The 21,186-nt window shown below is 39.2% G+C and overlaps 1 protein-coding gene across 4 annotated transcripts in view; it reads left to right on the top strand.

Annotated features, from left to right (window-relative positions):
• Positions 1–7,869: 7,869 nt before the first annotated feature.
• The window catches only part of RAB5A (RAB5A, member RAS oncogene family), a 17,993-nt gene continuing 4,676 nt past the window's right edge, over positions 7,870–21,186 (top strand). Inside the window, exons 1-4 of one of the 4 annotated variants that reach the window (XM_054058793.1) lie at positions 7,870–7,992; positions 14,059–14,313; positions 17,933–18,084; positions 19,052–19,174. In XM_054058793.1, the coding sequence (XP_053914768.1) occupies positions 14,151–14,313; positions 17,933–18,084; positions 19,052–19,174 (438 nt within the window). In that variant the 5' untranslated portion in view covers positions 7,870–7,992; positions 14,059–14,150. Of the gene's footprint in view, positions 8,158–8,210; positions 8,338–14,058; positions 14,314–17,932; positions 18,085–19,051; positions 19,175–21,186 lie in introns of those variants that run through there. The other 3 variants (XR_008448530.1, XM_054058792.1, XM_054058794.1) reach the window with 3 other exon arrangements.

Here is a 21,186-nt window from a genome sequence, read left to right as displayed (position 1 = left end):
ACATATTTCTTAGATGAATGGATGTAACAAAAGACCGTAATGTTGCAACAATGAATTTCACAACCTGTTTATTTGATAATTTATTTGTTTATTTGGACTTTCTACTCCCACACAGCCAGAGGTATGTTTATCTTGGAAGGGTATTCTGAAGAAATGCACTATACCTCTGCCTATAGTCTTGTTTTTAAAATGTCTTTCATACACTCCCTTTTGACTGAAGACAGAGGGGCACAATAATTTATAAGCATTGGCCTCATGACCATAATTAGTTCATCACTGATGTGGCAAATTTGAGAAGTAGGAATAGCTGAACAAATAGTTGGAACACCACATATTGCAAAACCTCTGGAAATCAATCCACAGATAGCATGGAAAAGCCTGTATGTATGTAAAGGCAGTGCCAAGGAAGATAAAACATTTTGTATGAAATAAGAATAAATCTGAGACTTTGTCTCACATAGATTCAATATGAAGTTGCATAACTTTCTTCTTCATCTCTTTTTTCATATTTTATAAATCCTAGCTTCAACTATATCATGAAGCATTGCAAGACAAACCCCTGTACTAATATTCTAGTACTCAACCAGTACTTCCAGCTGAAAAAGCCATTTTAACTTTGTCACTTAGATGTCAATATAAATCAACATATCTCTATGTTTAGTAACATGAATCAGAATTCTCCATAAAAATCGAGAAGAGAATCAATGTTTTGTTCTAAAGTACAAAGCAAACAAACAAAGTCTACACAGGGTGGAAGCACTGGAATCTAAAAACTACTATGAGTAGTTCCTAGTTACCCAGTTACCTCCCTAAAAGGAATGTAAACTGTCAGCTACCTAAACAGTTCTCCTGGGAAACCTACAAAGATCTGGAAGAGAGTCAAAAGCCCTACTAGTTACCAAATGTTCTCAGCTGCTCCTTTGTTCATGATAACCCTTTCCATCATCTTCCAGCAGTCCTGGCTGACTGGGGAAGTTCCACTGGACTGGGGGCTGGCTGATGTTGTGCCCATCCACAAGAAGGGTTGCAGGGAGGATCCAGGGAACTGCAGGCCTGTCAGTCTGACCTCAGTGCTGGGGAACGTCATGGAACAGGTGATCTTGAGTGCTATCATGAAGCACATACAAGACAACCGGCTAATCAGGCTCAGTCAACACGGGTTCACGAAAGGCAGGTCTTGCCAAACTAACCTGATCGCCTTCTATGACAAAGTGACTCAACTACTGGATGAGGGAAAGGCTGTGGATGTAGTTTTCTTGGACTTCAGTAAAGCCTTTGACACAGTTTCTCACAGCATTCTGCTTCAGAAACTGTCTGCCTCTGGCTGGACAGGCGCACGCTCTCCTGGGTTGAAAACTGGTTGGATGGCCGAGCCCAGACAGTGGTGCTAAATGGAGTCAACTCCAGCTGGAGGCCAGTTACAAGTGGGGTTCCCCAGTGCTTGGTACTGGGTCCAGCCCTTTTCAATGTCTTTGTCAATGACCTGGATGAAGGCATTGAGTGCACCCTTAGCAAGTTTGTGGATGACACTAAGCTGGGTGGAAGCATGGATCTGATGGAGGGTAGGGAGGCTTTGCAAAGGGATCTGAACAGGCTGGACCGATGGGCTGAGACCAATGAAAGTTCAATCGTAAGTGTTCTAATGAGATCTTATATGATAATATAACATAATTTTATCTACCAAGTTGCAAAATAAAACTGTTTTGAAAGAAGACCATTAATAGTCAATGCTATGCTAAATCTCCAGTTAAATAAAATACATACTGTATATACGTATACAACATATATACAACACAACAGTGGTGAAATGCTGCACTGTAAATCACTCAGCTATGTACTTTTATCTCTGACTATGATGAAATCAATTGCTCTTATTAAGGACATTCTTAAGCTGTCCATTCTCAAACAAAAGTAAACGAGTGACATTCTTACACTGAGTGAAGACCACAACTCTATGCCATGCCTCAAGTCAGCAGCAAGGTCAGGATCATCTGCTCTACTACAAAATATTCTTTCAACACCAGGAGCTGAAGCTGTATTTCAAAACATTCACACAGTAGTTGGAGTAATGGACTCCAATATATAAGGCAAAGCAAAAACACTTTTACAGTAGATATTCACAAAATACTAATGAGGCAAAAATGTACTGCAGCCCCAGTGTGATTCCACAGAGATAAGAATAAAATATGAGGAGATTTTAGGGCTGTAACACAAGCATACGCTCTGCAGATGCTGATACTCTAAGCACATGGTTAACGCAGCCCAGCCTAAATTTTCTCTAATGAGCAACGGGAGTAACAATAAATTTACTAAGTTTCAACTATAGGGTTCCTTTTTTAAGACAGTTAACAGCTTCTTCAGGTATACTTAATGAAAAGTAGATGCTACATTTATCAGCTTCAGAAACCTTTAATTTGATTCATGAAGGCACTCAAAGCCAAAAGCTCAGTAAACCTGTCAGTGAACTTCATGCCTACAAAGGTGAACCACAGCTTTCTGCTCACTTGGTAATAGGCACAGCTGCCCTTACACCCCTCTCACCATCTCCTTCACACCCAAAACCCAACATTCTCCTGCCATCTCCCTTACACCCAGCACTCATCACCCACCCTCCTCACAGCTGATCCTCCATCTCCCTCACACTCTGCACCCACCATTCTTCTATCACCTTCCCTGCCACCACCACCAGTACCCACTGCCTTCCCCACCCACACCTTTCCCATCTTCCTCGCATCCAGCACACACCATGCTCCTACCATCTCCTTCATACCCAGCACCCACCATCATCCCTCTGTCGCACTTCCTGGAGAAAGCCAGGAAACAAATTACACTCAGGCTATTTTGTAACCATCATGCTCTAAGGATATAATTGAGGTTCAACTGCAGATGTACATTTCTTAGACAAACTATTTAAACCTTTGAAAATCCGCCAGTTTTCAGACAGGGGAGTCATCTTTGGGTTGAAAGAAGGTCTTACATAGCCAAAAGTCTGATCAAACTTCAAATCTTTATTAATTGTTCTAAATGCCTTCCACAAATGTTGCCAAATGTATAAATGTATTAATAAAAATATTTTATATTGAGACTGTTCCTCTAGAGAAGACCGCAACTTCCATCTATGCAGCTGCACAGAGGTGGGTGAGAGAAGCCTCTCAGCACTACCCATATATCAGGACACAAGAACACTCTCACTGTTCGTCTTAAATGAGTCAGCATATTGTATATCTAAATCACTGCATTTGCTTTTAAGAAACAGGTGGACATTATTTCAGAAAAGCAGCGTGGGTAACAACAAGTTACACTGCTATTTAAAAGCCCCTCAGCTGTTCCAAAGACTTTCAGGTGACATTTAGTAGACTCTCCCTTTCTTCACAACAAAACATCTAAATTCAATCACATCCTGCTCTGCAATCTATAGTTCTCTGACAGCAAAACAAATTTTAGATACGCGTACAGACCTTAACCATAATTAATTAACAAACATTACCAGCTGTTGCCATTTTATTCTCAGCTGTAGCATTTGTTTGATAAGGATTTAAAACGAGGGAAGCTAAATTAAAACTAAATTCTCAGGACCCTTTTCTGCAAATGGAAGATGAGAAGCTTGGGCAGTGATCACCTTCTGATGACCAGGCCATCAGGCAGCAGGGACACCTGACTACTTGTTCCAACTGTCAGAGACACAAATGGTACATGACAGTACTATGAAAAGCTAGCTTCCTGCATGTGTGAACATAGCTTAATCTTCTCCATATGTTATGTTTAGCTGTTATCTAGCTGTGGCAGTTATTGGTGCCCTTTTTCAAAAGCTGTGTGGTTTTCTGCTGTAGACACAGCTGTACAACACCACAAATACAAAACACCCACAAACACTTGGGAACTAAAGCTCTTGTAAACCCTTTACATGCTCAGTTCATTTATATGAACAAATTCAGTTGTATTTGTTTTTACATAGAGTTTAGAGTCCTCCTGCTAAATAAAGCAGTAATTGTTGGTAGTTTAATAAACAAAATAAAATTTTCAGTTACCTCTTGCCTTGTGATACATTCACCTGACTGGTGCAATTTCTATCTAGTAAAGGCTAAATTGTGGTCTGAACAAAACTGCAGGTGTTAAAAGTGAGAGATGGATTTGTTCTGATTGAGAGGAGTAACTGGGTAAGGACAAAGCTGGCAGGAGAGGGAACTATTACACAGAGGAAAAGCAAAGTATGGTATCACCAAAATTACATAGTACTAATAGAGCACAGGAAATTGGGACCTGAATTTTAGTCTTGTGTAAGGCTGGCTGCCTACCTGTGCTCAAAGTATTACCATTTTTTAATAATCTGTTATTTCTGATCTATTTTATTTTTACATTGTTTTTCTCCCCAGCAGGTGGCCACACTTGCTAACTGAAATAATTCACTCCGCCCCAATAGAAAAGGTTGTGTCAAAGGCAGAAAAATAGGACTTGCCAATATAAAAGTACTACCAGTTGCAGAAACAAGAAGAGCAGAAGTCCTCAGCCTTCTCTGGTTTGCCTCTCTGCACTTTTTTTTTTTTTTTCAGCAGAGATGCAGGTCTCTATGTATCAGTTTGAAACCTACTAACAATACCCATGCTTCTCTTAGCTATGTTTCACATGCCTCTCGGAAGCAGACCCTAAACCCCCTCAGACCAAAAACTTGCTCTTAGAAATGCTCTCAATTGCTAGTCTCTTTGTGGAAGAAGGAAATATCTTGCTGGCTGCTTTCCAAAAGAGATGCATCCAGGTGCTAGAGAAAGGAGGAAAACATTTTTAACTGCACGGTGGACTCAAAGTCTTTTTCATTTTTGTAAGTAACTCAAAGTCTTTTCCAATTTTGTAAGTAACAAAAATGCTTTTTGTATGGCCAATATATAGGTGCTTACTCTGAGACCAATCTGCAAATCATGGAAAATTACACAGGAAAGAAGAGTTTAAGATAAAAAGAAAAAGAGCAATCAAGGTTTATTTCATTTACTTCAGTAATTTTTAAAGTATTGATGTGTACTCCCTAGGGAAGAGAAAAAAAAAGACAAAGGAAAACACAAAGACAAACAGAAATGAGATTTGTTGATTTCTCTCTCATTCTACAAGGCCATCGACTATAATATTTCACAAGTAATGAGATATTTCCAAAGCAGCACTCAAGAATGACGTGATTGATTATACCTTTCTTTCTGTTCTCAGCACATTTCTAAAGTAGCAGCAACAGCAGGACAAGATAAACTTGTGTTGGGAAGACGGCTGACAGGACAACTAACACTAAATCATATATTTTATGAATGTATGGTTTAATGGAGTCTCACTTCTATTACAACACTGGCTGTAGGCTTTCTCCAACTTAATTTTGTTTTAGTTAAATACATGTGGTTGAATTAAAACATATTTTGACAAGACAGCAACATCAAATCTTGATTCAGTGTTTCCAGTCATGGAATATTGTGGTGGGTTGACCCACACTGGATGCCAGGTACCCGCCAAAGCCACTCTAACACTATCCTCCTCAGCCGGACAGGGGAGAGAAAATGTAATGAAAGGTTTGTGGGTTGAGATAAGGGTAGGGAAAGATTACTCATCAGTAACTGTCACAGGCAAAACAGAATCAGCTTCAGGAAACTAGTTTAATTTATTACTGATCAAAATCAGAGTAAGATACAGAGAAAATAAAACCTAAAATTTCCACGTACCCCTCCCTTCTTCCCAGGCTTAACTTTACTGTCAAGTTCACCACCTCTCTCCCTCAGCAGTGCAGGGGGGACAGAAAATGGGGTTTGCAGTCACTTCATCACGTATTGCCCCTGCCACTCTGTCATCCTCAATGGGAGGACTCCTCACTCTTTTCCCTTGCTCCAGCGTGGCATCTCTCCCATGGGAGACAGCTCTCCATGAACTTATGCAACATGAGCCCTCCCCATGGGCTGCAGTTCCTCATAAACTGTTCCAGCATGGGTCCTTTCCACAGGGTGCAGTCCCTGAGGAACAGATTGCTCCAGTGTGGGTCCCTCACAGGTTCACAGATCCTGACAGCAAACCTGTTCCTGCATGGGCTCCTCTTCATGGGGTCTTACAAAGTGAGCAGGTCTTCACATGTTCCAAAGGCAAATTTTCCAGTCTTTTAACCACCCTTAAAGGTCATCCCTGAATTATCCTCAAGTCCTTCAGCATTCTTCTTCAGTCATAGACATAAAAAAGGCACAGGACTACAAAGGCCTCACACAGTACACCAGTAACAGAGGAAACCAATGATAGATGTCCAACAACTTCTATAGCAAGGTGAATTATCTCATATGTGCATGTTTAAAGTCAGATTGTTTGTATCCACCTACTAAGCAATCAAGATTTGTTCTGTGTTAGCAACCTGTTGTCTTAAGTTTTAGCACTTTCCTAGTAATGAGTCTACCCCTAAGGCTTTACCAGTAGTTACTAATTTTTTTTAAAAGTTAGGTAAATTCCTGACTGTAATTCAGATTTTCCTCTGTGAGTCCTTCTTTGAACCCACTTTACTAACAGCTTTGGAAACTGGTTCTTTTAAAGCATTACACGAGGACTCTTCTGTCTGATATCCAGCTCCCAGCCCTGGAGCCTCGGTTGTCTCTTCAGGCTGCACTGCAACTGTAGTTACAGAATCACAGAATTGTTTAGTTTGGGAAAGACCTTTAAGATCATCGAGTACAACTGCTAACTCAACACTACCAAGTCCGCTACTAAACCACAGAATCATATAATAGAATCATAGAATAGTTTGGGTTGAAAGGGACCTTAAAGATCATCTAGCTCTAACCCCCCTGCCATGGGCAGGGACATGTCCCACTAGATCAGGCTGCCCAAGGCCCCACCCACCCTGGCCTTGAATACCTCCATGGATGGGGCATCCACAGCTTCCCTGGGCAACCTGTGCCAGTGCCTCACCACTCTCATAGTGAAGAAATTCCTCCTTATGTCCCTAAGTACCATGTCCCTAAGTACCATATCTACATATCTTTTAAAACACCTCCAAGAATGGTGACTCAACCACTTCCCTGGGCAGCCTGTTCCAGCGCTTGACAGTGTCAGCCCTGTTTCTAGAGGACAGGCATTGAAGATACTCGGTTGCTCCCAGAGACTTTTCTCATTGGCACTGAGGAGAAAGAAGCAGGAGGGATGGGACACCCTGTGAATCAAAAGGATGAAGTCCCCACCCTGCAAACAGGCCACCTTTGCAGTGAAAATGTGCTCTTTGGGATTTACCCCACTACAAACCACGGGCAGCAAAGCTGAGCAGGGGAACACACAGGGACACTCCTCCCTCAGATGGTGCCATCTAGGACACCTTGCGCCTCTCCCACAGCCCTGCAGGCAGGCTGTCACGTGGCGATGGGTGATACGACAAGAGGGAATGGCCTCAAGTTGCACCAGGGGAAGTTCAGATCGGACATTAGGAAAGATTTCTTCAAAGGGCTATCAGGCACTGGCAGAGGCTGCCATGGGAGGCGGTCGAGTCACCATCCCTGGAGGTGTTTAAAAGGCGGGCACATGAGGTGCTTACTGAGATAGAATGATAGAACAGTTTGGGTTGGAAGGGACCTTAAAGATCATCTAGTTCCAGCGGTGCCCATGGCAGGGACGTTTATGGTTTAGTGTGCACAGGTACGCTCGGGCTCGATGATCTCCAATGATGATACTCTACGAGTCCATCCAGGCGGAAGAAGGGGTGTGGAAAGAACCCCAGCCGTGCCCCTCCCTCCCTCCCTCCCCGTCGCTAATGGAACCCCCCGGAGGTGGGGGGGGGGAGAGGAGGAAACAAAAGGAGGAAGGGGAAAAAGGTGGGAAAGAAAGGAGACACGTGACGGGCGAGCGAACCGGAAGCGCATGCCGCGTGCTGGCCGTGACGTGGCGGGCGGCGGCGGAAGTACGTCTGTCTGTCTGTCTGTCTGTGTGTCTCGCTCGCTCTCTCTCTCTGTGTGTTTTGGTCGTGGCAGAGGCGGCGGAAGTCGTCGGCCGCGCTGGGTAAGGCACGGCTGCGCCCCCGCCCCTCGCCCCTACCTCGCCGAGGAGCCGCCTCCCCTCCTCCCTCTCCTCCTTCTCCTCTACCCGCCAGGACGAACGGACGGACGGACAGACAGACGTCGCTGCGGCGCCGCCCGGCTCCCCCTCCCCCCGCGGCCTGGCCAGGTGAGGAGGAGGAGGAGGGAGCGCCTGTCGTTCGGGCCCTGAGGTGGGGAGGAGAGGCGGGTCCCTTCCCTTCTCAAAATGGCGCCCCCGTTTCTCCCACTTCCCCTTATTCCCGTGGCTGGAAGGGACCGCGGGGGAGGGGAGGCGGGAGCCTCCGCCGCTGCCTGCGGGTCCCCTGCGGTGAGTTATCGCCGGCGCCAGCCGCCAGGGCGAGGTTGTTCCCTTAGAGTTGGACGTGAGATACGGAAGGGGAGGTTGGGAGATGGGTCTCTCGCTTTCCCTTTCGCTTGCGGCCGGAGGAAGGACGGTGGATAAGGTGGGAAATTAAATATACAGACACCGCGTCGCCATCTGGGGCACCGCGGCAGGCCTAGTTTACTGGGTGTGCGCTATGTAAGACTTAATTAGAGCGAGACGTAAAGGTACAGGGCGGTGAAGGGACAAACCTGTGGTCTTTCGTGTTTTAGAGGAGAGCTGAATTGTTTAGAGCTATCAAAATGTTCCAAACAATAGGACCATGATAGGCTATTCTCTCAGTATTTTCAATGATGGGGGTTTTTTTTCCCCTGCCTTATGCCTCTTTCAGAGCTTGGGGATGGAAAAGAGAGGCTGAACAGCTAAGTAAGTAGCTGAAATTATTCAGCTCCTTCCGTGTAATGTTCAGACCAAGTGAAAAGAATGACTTCTTTTGTTTTTTCCAGTTTGGTAGTGACTTTGTGGAGTTGTAGGCAAGCTGAATTGAACCTGTGTATTGTTATTCTCTAATAAGAAATGTCAAGAAAAAGATAATGCTGGCTGAATTGAGGTGGCTAGGAACAATGGTAGTACAGTCATTGTTACTTACATTCCCTGTATGATAAACCAGTTTATCTGAAAGCAATTGGTACTATACATCAGTCACATGATCTTGTGGGATTATCTTTAATTGGAAGGCCATGATTTTTTTGCAGTGACTGCATTGATTCACCTGTTACTGTCTCATTGCGTTTCAATATAGACTAGCTTGCATATGACATGCTTTTTGATAATTGTATGTATCACTGTCTTGAGCACTGCAGTAAGGTGCTGCACTAGTTCTGTCAAACCTAGAAGGGAATAACAAAAACCTGGTTAGTAGGAGTGCCTAATATATCAGTGCCTCTTCAGATAGTGCTTTTCAGAACATTCAAGGTAATCCAGTATAAACAAATTTAAAGTAGATAATGATGACAATCTCAGTATTGTATGATCTGTCTCTGTTCATGAAGTGTGAAAAAAGTTTATTAGAAATTATTGCGGTAGTAAGTATGTTCATGGTAAGAAATACTGGCATTTGCTCTCAAGTATAAAAATCATGGAATGTTCCAGTTTTAAATTTACCATGAATTTTTGTTGTGGTCTTCGTATTTGGTAATGCACTTAATTCTATTCATTGTAGGAACAAGTGTTAGCTGTCTTAATCCCTTTAGTAGGCTGGCTTTTGTCACGAGTGTTATTTTGATACTTCTATATTAGCTTTCTTGTAGTTTAAAATAGGCATTGATCAGAATGCTTACATGACTGAATTTGCCATTGAATTCTAAATTTGTAGGTATTGGCTAGGACTGTTGGTATTTTGTACACAGGCTCAAGCATAATAAAATTTTTGTAGTGATCTAGTAAAATAATTACTTCTCTTTCATATATAAAACTCACTAACGAAGACTATCTAGTAGCATTTAAATTTCTCTTGTAAAAAGTGCTGAGAATATCCAACACCTGGTAAATTACTTGGTAGAATTAACTGGAGTACTTCTCAAATAATATGCTCCAAACTTTGTTGTTCTGGCATTTCAGCATGGAGCTGCTGTCCCTTTGGGGGATATTCACCAGAGGAGTGAAAGTTCCTACTTGCTGGAAGAACCTATTAGTGCCCAAGACTGCAAAATGGGCCTTGCTTTTTAATGTAGGATGGAGTTCTCACATAAAACTCCATAAAAGTAAGAACATCTCCCTAATTTCTACCCATATCAAGCCATCCATCTAAGAAACTTCCATAATATTTTCCTTAGCAGATTTTTCTATAAATGATTACCTTACATGACATCCATACATATCAGGTTACAAGCTTGACTCAAGTCAAAGTCCTGTGCTTGCTTTTGTGTAGATGAATGAAATTGTCTTTTCAAGGTTTTCTTTCTTCGCGTGTTCCAAACAAATGAATAGTTTGCAAATTTTACTTAGCATACAAAAAGGGTGGGAGGGGGATGTAGTGCACATTAGTGGATCTTTTCCTGGAGCTTTTCGCTAAAGCTAAGGATAAGAAATAGATATTGCTGCTAAGCCATTGCAGTCAGGTGTTCAGAATTGTCTTGGGACTCATCTGTCAAAAACCTGAATTTTGCGGGAGGGTAGTGGTTAGTGAATGTAGTATTCCTGTCTTCTGTGTTTTGCTTTTTCTGTGGTTCTCAAGGCTAGTGTTTGACACAGATGACTTAAGGAACTGGAAAGTGAATGGGACCTGAGGCTTGGAGCATGTGTGAGGTCTGTAACATTGAAGTCTGCTTTTAATCCTTTTGAGGCACTGTGTTCTGCACACACACATGAAAAGAACAGGCCAAAACATTCTGTAGTGGCTATGTCAAACTAGTACTGCTCCTCTCCAGGTTAGGAAAGTCTTTCCTTTGTTTTTTGTGTTTGTGCACTGTGGTGTTATAAGATTACTGAAAAATTTCAATAGCGTCTGAAACTTCAAAAGGTGATGATTTTTATATACACTTATAGAAGACATTAGTGACTTTTTTAATATATAAAAATCATCTGGATGTCCTCTGTCAGGTTTTCAATCGTGCTTATGTTTTTTGTCCTCAACTGTTAAAATGTGAGTGATACAACTGTAGTAGGTTTTATTATTAAGTTATTAGATATATTGTTATGACTATTCAATAAATAGTGGTTGCAGTATGTTTCTGGGACTTGATGGCGTTCCTCACAGGTAGTGTGATCCGTGTCAGCTTGACAGCTGGTTATTTTTGTAAGTGGTATCTGAGTGTCTAGCATGATTTGTGCTGAGGGGGGAGGGGTGTTACAAGGGTGTAAACTTTGACGTTTTCTGGTAGCTACAGTTTCTGTAGCTTGGGCATCTATAAAAATTGAACTAGGTATTTTTTTGACAACCTGTTTCAGCTTTGCATCCTGAAGGAGTTTTGCAAGGGCTAGTAATTACTGTTTTGTAAGTGATAAAAATCTGAGTAACTAAAAGCTGTAAATGGCTGCTTGAAACAAACAGATATTATGTGAGTTCAGTCAGTCTTGCCTGATTTTTTTTATCGTGGCCCCTTCTGCAGTCAATATGGGAAACAGTAACCAAAAAGTAGCCATAGTGAGTAACCAGTATAGTGGGTTGATTTCCTTGCTGCTGTCATCTAGAAGTCACTTGCTCCAAAGAGTACTAACTCACATGGTCATTGGATGTAGTCCTTATGTCTCTATTAACGCTACCGAGTCTAGAAAAACATGGGATGAATTAAGATAAAAAGGCTTATAGATTATTTCATGGTTATACAAACACACTAGAATGCTACAGCAAATGGATGTACTTCATTTTAGAACAGAAATAACTTAATTGTTTTCATTACTTTTCCCAAGGAAAAGATAAACAAATGGCTAACAGTATTCTGAGCTACCTACGTTTTGACTATGCTTTAGTGCTTTCTTTCTTGTATTATAGTTAAGGAGAGATTAACTGTTGTTACTTACCCATTTTTACCCAAGTTGTTCCACAACTTCTGAAGCCTATTTCAGCAGCACATGTTGAGCAGCCTTGAGGTGGTTGAGAACCACCACGCCAACTAGGCAGGAATTGTTTTATGCTGTTAGGATGAAAGGTCTGGCATTTGTAGAATAACTGGATCCATTCCTCTATTCTAAAATAGCCAAATAAATTAAATTAATGGGTAAGAATTTTAATATGTAATTCTCATAGTACTTAATAATAACAGTGGGATATGCAGGGGCTTTTTTTAGTAGAAACATTTCTTTAATAGAAGCATAGGGGCTTCATAGAAACATTCACTCTAGTATGCTTTCACGTGTTTGTAAGAACATATATCTAGAATTTGATATTTATTAGATCATGTTGTGCAACTAAAGAAACCCTTTTGTTTTAAGGGTATCATAATAGTCAAACAGGACGCAGGACAGACAGGGATGAATACAAGATTGGAATATCCTAACCAGAAGAAGCTAAATTATTTTGAGAGGTATGGGAAAAGGAGCAAAGTGAGGAAATAGGAGTGTCTTTAACTGTTTAAAATCTAAGATCTGTATTCAAGTTCTGTTTACTACGAGAAATAAAATACAAGTTTTTCAACTGTTGTTGAAGAAGAAACCTTAGCATTATTTTCTCATTTATTGCATGGAAATTGGTTTGTGAGGGATTATCTTAGTTGAGAATGGGTTTCTGCTAAAGTGTCAGCACCGTTTTCCAGAAAAGAAGATTCCTTTGAAATTGTGTTGGGTTTACAGAAGGGAGAGTTAAGAAGGAGAATGAAGGCCTAGTGTCGTAGCTAGGTGTGTAGCAAACTGGAATGCCCAAATGCCTGGTATGGTTTAAAATGGAGAGATAGGTAAAGACTTGCTTTGTTGAAAATGTAGTTGCTTTACCACATGGAAGAAAGAGCAAGAAGCCATTTGAAAGTAGTATGATTGCTCACCCTTTTTGCAGCATGTGTATTAAAGCTATTTTCTAATTAGGAGAATGTGCTCTAAACTAACTTGCATCCTAGATGCTAGAAAAGCTGTATCCCCAACAGGAATGCACAATACAAATAAACAATCAACCTGGAGTAGGGCAAAGTTATAGGCGGGGGAGTAGCCAAAGTACAGAAGCAGATGTTTTAGTGAGAGCTGAGTAACCATCACTGAAGTATATTTCCTGTGGTCTTGCGTGGAGTTTTGGGAACTGGGAAGGAAGCGAATATAGAAAATTATTATGTCAGACTTTCATACAGCAATGCCAACCTGCAAAAAGATTTAACCTCTACTGTTCATAAACCTTGGGCTTGAAAGGGATACCAGCAGAGTCTAAAGGCTTCCCTGTCCATATAAATAAATGTTGGGGAGAGGTATTTTCAGGCTTTTGAAAGAAGAGAAGGTAGAATAAGGAATACACTGCTGATACTTGTTCTTAACAAAGATCTCTGTTGTAAGTGTTGATCAGCTAGGAGGTGTGTTAGTATTGGAAATATTTTGTTGTAATAAGGTAGTTCTCTGGTAACTTGCACAAAGTGATCTGCCATTCTTGCTCGTCAAGACAAATTTTCTATTTTCCTACATATGGAAGGCATTATTTTTACTTCTAAAAGTAGTTGTTAACTAGAGAATGTATTAATCATTTGTATGTCAAGATCTTCTGTAATTAAGAAAATTGCACTTAATATACTTGATAGAAGTGAGTTGATGAAGTATACTTGCAAATAACTTGATTTGGCGATTTGAGTTTTCCCAAATTACTCGATTTTTTTAGCATCCTTTAGTGATGCTGACTTTGGAATATTTCTTTACAATCACAAAATTATGGAAAAATAATTATTTCTTGTCATTTGATATTTTCTAATTATGTGAAAGTCTGAATCTGTTGTGTTATACTTCAGTGTTGATATGCTAAGAAATAAGAGTCTGAAATCTTGCAAGAAGAAACATAAATGGATTTTAATGTCTTAATTTGAAGCTTTAATGGGGAGACTGAATACTGAACAAGATGAGTGGTTCATTTGTCATAGATTTTTGTCTGTAGTTGACAGTGATGGTAGATGTACCCTGGACTATTGACTTTGGTAAATATTAAGACAACTTATATGTAATTCATGTTGCATTAGAAAATTAAATTTTTCTTACTTGGTTCATAAATCTAATACCACCCACTGTCTTTTTAACGAACAGGTTGTTACTGGCAGAAGCACCCCTGAGAACTGAATCCTGGAACGTGCTTTCAAGAGCTTGAAACAAAGGACTTCTTTCTATCTAATTTGAGCATGGCTAATAGAGGAGCAACAAGACCCAATGGGCCAAATGCTGCAAATAAAATTTGCCAGTTCAAACTAGTGCTTTTAGGGGAGTCTGCAGTTGGCAAATCAAGTTTGGTGCTTCGTTTTGTAAAAGGACAGTTTCATGAGTTTCAAGAAAGTACAATTGGAGGTGAGAAAATTATCCTGTTAATTTGCTTCGCAATGAGTTTATGTTGTCCTTGCCTGTGACAACCTTGACTGTAATGGCACTAGAATGGGTCGTTGACAGCTCCCTGGCTCTAGTTGAAAATGATACCTCTTTCAGCTAAAAGTTGTAGTTGGCAAAAGGCTATAGCAAACATGCACGTTCACGTCAGTGGAGAAAGCAAATGTGTGCTTGAACTGCATAATTTTGAAAATTGGGTTTGATGTTACATTTTGTTTGTGGGTGGATGTGTGGCTGTTTTAATTGTGCTGTATGCTTAATGCATGAAATAGTTGCTTAATAAGAATCAGAACTTAGTTTCTGTGAAAGCAAAGTACAGCATCTTCCAAAAAGGTTGTGTTGTCATTTATGCATGCTGTTTTTGCTTTTGTTTTGGAAGAATTTGCTGCATTTCTGGATACACCTTTGCTACTGATCACAGAATTTCATATCCTATTTTTACATTTTGTGACTTCAGACAGAATGGGTGCTGGCTACTAGAATAACAAAAGTGTTCAATTGTGAACAGATTTTATCTGCCCTCTACCCCCCCCAGAGGATTTCTTCTGTTATGTTATTGGTTTAAATTGTTTGTGCTTTGAGCTGTTTTCCTCCTTGGATAAATTCAACTTACCCTAAAACTGACTAAAGACATGCAGACTTAAACAAAACACGGATTTTATGATTTGATAAATATTCTCTAGTAGTCCTGTTGCTGTTTGCATGAATCAGTCTGTTTCATTGTAATATTTTTGTGAAGCCATTTCAGGCTGTATGTGTCTTCACACTTGAACAGTTGAAATGTAAAAAAACCTACAAAGCATACAAAAATAAATACCAGCTGAATTTCATTGCATCATTTTTTACCCTATTTATAGCTGTTAAATGCATTTATTTTGTATATCTGTCAGTATAAATGGAGAACCACTCTTTTCTCCTCCAACAGTCTTTCTAATGCTTGATTTTTGGTTTTGTGTGTTTTATAATGGCTTTAGGATAAGTTAGTATGTAAAGTTTCTATATTCTCATACAGCTATATGATAATATATCAGCATGGGTTTTATTTAAAAATAACCAGTCTTAAAATTATGTGAAATTTATTATTCAGTTTCAGTGATCTCCAATTCATTTAACCTCCTTTTTTGTTTTTTTTCCTTATTTTAGCATCTGGATAGAACTAGGGATAACCCAAAGCCTGTTGCACTTTAAAATCTGCACAGAGGTTAAACAAGATCTTAAGTTCAAGTTCTTATATACTTTATATATACTTTAGCATAATCTCTGTATTAACTTGCACTTCCTGTATATATAATAAAAACAAGGAAATGCCATATAATATAGCTGGGAGATAGTAAATATAGCAATGTTGGGTTGCGGGAAAAGTTTTCTATAGAGAAAGCTGTCTTAACTCTGTAGCTTGTAGTTGCCTAAGGCATAATTTTCTTCATGTACAGAAGGGTCTTTTAACAAAGACCTTATGTGCATTGTGAATCTGAATAAAACCCTCTGAAAGAGTGCATTTAAAGGCAGACGTGTGGGATGATGGTGGTGGTTTTGAGAACTAGACTTTGCTACTTCAAACTAGTGTAGCAATGCCTCTTATTTGCTTAAATCAAAAGTATGGCTGCTAAGGATGATACGCCTTCAGATAATTAGAACATCCGATTAATTTTCAATTTGCTATGGCCTTGAAAGATGGAAGAATGTTACCTTGTATGCAGAAATTAACTGGCATTTCATGGTGGTTTAAATATTCCTTTCAACAAAAACGAGGATGTCACAGAATAAAACCCTTAATTTAATTCTGTTCTTGAGTAACTCCACTTTGTTTATGGAGTGTAGGTACATTCTTTTGTTGAGGAGAAATTCTGCAGGAACTTCATATTCCACTTGTTTAACATCTTGTCTTGCCTTGGAAAAATATAGTTGAGCTGATTCTGAGGAAGAAACCTTTAGTCTGATGCAGAATGTACTTTTTATTTTCATTTTGGTTCTGGGCTGCTTAGGAAGCTACCGAGAGGAGCACATTTTACTAGTGCTTGGATCTTCAGTATTTAGAGAGATTTACAGTGATTTGATGTTGAAACATCAAGGCCTTTACCTTCTCCAACCTGCCTGCTCATCTCTGATGGATGCTAATACCCTTGAAGCAGTAACACCTGACCACATAGCTAGTCAGCTTCTGTCTGGTGCTCAGAGTGTCATTTAAAAAGCAAGATTGACTTGCTTTTGGTTTACTGTAATAAGTTGAGTTGAAAGTTGCAGCAGTTCTGGAATGATTCATAGGCTGTAGTGTCTTGGAGTATGTGGGATGGGGCAACATCCCAGATATGGAAGGGTTATGGATCAATGCCTCTTCAGACATTTAAATCAACCACAATCTCTCGGTATGCTTAATTGTGAGAGTCCCCAGTTCAGCCAAGCAGGAGATATCCCTTAGTACTTCCTCAAGCAGAAGGTCTTAAATTTTGGAGGGAGGGATTGTTTTGTTTGGGGTTTTTTTTTTGTGGAAGGAATGACAAACAAGTTCATAGTATTTTACTAAATGTCTGTTGTGATGGGAAAAACAAGTCCAAGCACTTATGTTGGATTGCTCAGACTTTCTTCCACATCCTTGGAACTGTTGTATTTTCTGGTGTATAAGTATTCTGTAACTGGGCAAACAATGTGGCTATAAAGCAGGTAATCAAGACAACTCATCAGACCACTGTAATACCCATGTGGGTTTTTTTAAATTTGAAAAGCAAGGGTAGAACAAATGCCTGAGTTAAAACTTAGAGGGCTCAGAGAATCCAGTTGAAGGAAATCTTGCTTTTCCTTGTGTTTTTTCCCCAAGAAATCCTGACGTTCTAGCTTAGTTTTGTAATATAAGTTTCTATATTAAGTGGGTACTCTGCTCCATATACGTTAAACTGAATGGAAAATATTTACTAGGAGCAACTGTTTGAAGACTTGGAAAAGTCTTCTGTAGTTAGAAGAGCATTATTTATGGTCATATATTCAGCTGTAGTGGCAACACATGCAAGTTTCCCTGGAGCTGCAGGCTGTCAAAATTATGCTGAAATTATTTCTTGATCAGTTGGAAAGTCAAAAATATGACTGCTTTGAGAACGAGAATGTTTGCAAAGTGATTCTTTTTCATACCCTTTAACTAATGTGGAGTTGTCAGGAGCTGAAAATCAAGGTTTTAAGATAGTATTCGAGTAATGTAAATGTGTAGAACTGTAAATATCTGAACTGTTTGATTTTATCCTGGTGGGATGCTGTTACTGGTACTCGACAGTGTTGAAGCAGGATGAAATGTGTCTAGAAGACTTGAGAAGACCTGTGCTTAGTCAGATTCACTGTTATAAAAAATGTAATGGGAATTCTTTCCTGTTATTACTTTCTTCTGTCTTTAACTTGAGGAAAGACTGGTTATTTAAATAACTATTCTGTGTTGATCAGAGTCTATCAGATAATGGTTGCTTCAAACCTGCCATATTTTAATAATAGGCTTGTATTGTTTTAAGGAAATCATATTTGCATCTCTGTCTACATAATTTTATATTAATGTAGAGATATAAGCAGACCTCTGGTTTCAGCACCTCTGTCTTTTTTGTAGCTGCTTTTTTAACCCAGACTGTATGTCTCGACGATACAACAGTAAAATTTGAAATTTGGGATACAGCTGGGCAAGAACGGTACCACAGTTTAGCACCTATGTATTACAGAGGAGCACAAGCAGCTATAGTGGTATACGACATTACAAACGAGGTAAGTACTATACTAAGGAGGTGCAAGGGTGATTTGGAAGCTCGCGGTTTTGCATTATGTTTCTTTATTTTTTTCTCACTGTCTGGTGTGAATCAATTAATCATTTCATAGAATCATAGAATGGTTGAGATTGGAAAGGATCTTCAAAGGTCTTCTAGTACAGCCTCCTCTGCCATGGTCTAGGACATCTTTCACTGGATAAGGCTGCTCTTTTTGTAATTGGGACTATGTAATATTAAAATATGTGTGTAAACCTCTTGCCAAAAGATCGTTTCTATGGGATTTTAAAAGAGAGAGAAAGGAAATTACGTTGTAGAACTGTTTCAAACTCACCTTTAAATCAGTTTACCAGAATTTAGCTGTTAATCTCACCACATTGATGGTGCCAGTTTATTTCTGATAGTGTATTATTGCAAGTTACGGGTAAGGATTGGCATGCTCTTGAAACCAAAACTTAAAGGTATTTAATTTCTTTTTATTTGAACTTAAATCAGATAAGCTTCACTTTTTTTTTTTCTTTTGGTAAAATGAGGTTTAAAATCCAAAAGCCTGAAAAAAACACATAAACCCTCCACCTTAGTGAATATAATGGTACTTTGTACCCAAATGAACAGTTTTGAGACACTTTTTGTATAGCTGTTCTTAAACTTGAATCTTCTACAGAAGAAATCAAAATTCCCACTCTCTCAACCACTTCTTTCCTTGCTCTGTCTACATAAACATCTTCCTATCTTTACTTATGTTTTCGGCATTAACCCAGCTAAGCATATTTGAGAACTAAGGTAGTAATGTTTCATTTTAAAAGCTCTGTTTAGTTTCAAAATCTCAATTGACAAAGTGTCAATTTGGACAAAGGTAGCAACCTTGCATTGGCTTTTGCTTGAAGTATAGATAGCAGAGATTGGGATAATAGCTGAGTACAAAAGGATGATAAAATTCAGTTGCATCATTTTGCAATCATTAACAGGAGTCCTTTGCCAGAGCAAAAAATTGGGTCAAAGAACTTCAACGACAAGCAAGTCCTAACATTGTAATAGCTTTAGCAGGAAACAAAGCTGATCTAGCGAACAAAAGAGCTGTGGATTTCCAGGTATGTACATTACTTCTGTTTATTAGAAGTGGCATTCTTTTGGAATACAAAGTAAATAAACCTAGGAGGAACTTATATGCAAAGCCTAGCTAGTTGTTATACAAGGTCCAACACAAAAAAAAGACAATGTGCCCGTAACTCTCTTTATTTAACAAATTAAAAAAAATCAGGTACAATCACTTTCAAAATAGTTCTAGTCTGAGTTGACACACAGCTGCATTTGGTGCTATAAGCTTTCAAAGCAATTCCACAGATGATTTTTGAAAGGCTGTCTAAGATCTACATTGGTTTTGCGTTCACATATTCTATCAACAAAAAGTAGGCTTCTTTGAGCATGGCCTTGATCTTTTGGGATCTCTTCACTGTAAGCCTCAGTCAATAATTGAAAAGTTTCCATTGTGGATTTCTTCAGTTTCACAGGAAACTTGATGTTGACTTGCCTGTTCACTCTTGCACATCGACGTTTTCCAACTGAGGGTAAGAAAATGTCTATATTTGAAAACGTGTCCGCTCGTGCTGAGTGGAATGATCAAGTTGAGCCTTGTCTTACTGTGACAGGTTAGAACATGTTCTATAGCCATTTCTTTGTCTCTTCCCCTCTTGCTCTTGGTTCCCAAGCTATAGGGTTAGTCTCAGGGTTTTTTTGTGTCGGACCTGCAAGTCATACTCTTAAATATAAACATAAACATCAGCTGAGACTAAATAAATTATGCATGCTACTGAAACGTGTTTCTATGTAAGTGGTATGTAGCAATAAACTTTTTTGGATAATTAAGTTGGACTTGGAGGGATAACTACTTTGTTTGCATATTTGTTAAGGCTAATTGAATTTCTGTTCTTTGATGTGACCTTTTCCTGTCTTCTACTCAAAATTACCAATAACTAGAGTTTGAATGGATGAGATAGCAGTAATTCTCAGTGTAAACCATTCTCTGTGACTTCTCAGCAGGAGAAATGTGGTTATGATACAAAGCTGATTGATGTGCTTAACTTGCATAGGCTATACTGTTGAGGTAGTGTTCAAGTTTGAATTGTGCTTTCCGTGGCATTTTTTTTTTTGTTTAGTGGATATATCTGTGCTCTTACTGCTGTATTTTATGTTCTAAAAAGTTTAACCAAGTCATCAGAAATAGCTCCCAAACCAAATAAAACTTACTGCAGATGGTTCTAGTCCATTCATGATTAATTAAATTTGAATTATGACCATATTTATTAGTCATTAATTCTCTTAGCATTTTAATCTGCATTTGATGTCTCTGTGTGATATACCACTGTGTGTAGTAATGAATTCTTTTTTAACTATAGGAGTTGAACTATGAAAATTAGCAGTGTTTTAGGTATTTTTCTGCCAGAATTCAGCAACTGCTTTTTAATTTTATACTTCCATGTCAATCATAGCGTAAAGCTGTGTGACAGGAGACTTCTGTGTTTTGTGGGAAATTGTGGTATTTAACAAAAAATTCATATGTGTATGCAGTAAAAAAAAAAATTAATCAAATTGTAACTGTACAAAACCCAGTAAAGATAGTTCTACTTCTGTAATTAAATCTTAATATTTTTCTGGGATTTTTTGTTAATGTGGATTTATGGGCTCCTTACAGGTTTGACCATTGTTTCTCACCGCAAAGCACTCTTTAGACTTCTAGATATTTGTTAATGTCTTATTTCAGATATAATTACATAGTTCTTAGGAGATGTCGCTTGACTGTATAATGCTGTAGATTTTTTTCGTCATAGGTATTCTGTAGTTTGGCACTTTGCAGGTTTCCTGTTGAACGCAAAGACAGTTACATAATCGTAAGATGCTGGGTATTCTCAGCTGAATTAGCCAACAGGAAGTGGCAGGAATAGAAAGCTTTTTCTAAACACTTTTTTTAGACTGAAAAGGAAGATAACATGGCAAGATATTCAGTATTGCTTATTTGTTTCATAATTGTGAATTTCTGTCAGGCTAATGAAACTGTTCTGATCAGTCTGTCCAGTGGTTGGAAGTTTCAAACTATTTCACAAAC

Source organism: Cuculus canorus, chromosome 2, assembly GCF_017976375.1.
Source record: "Cuculus canorus isolate bCucCan1 chromosome 2, bCucCan1.pri, whole genome shotgun sequence".
Lineage (NCBI taxonomy): Eukaryota > Metazoa > Chordata > Aves > Cuculiformes > Cuculidae > Cuculus > Cuculus canorus.
Note: the sequence above shows the minus strand (reverse complement) of the source record. Positions and strands in the feature narration are given on the sequence as shown.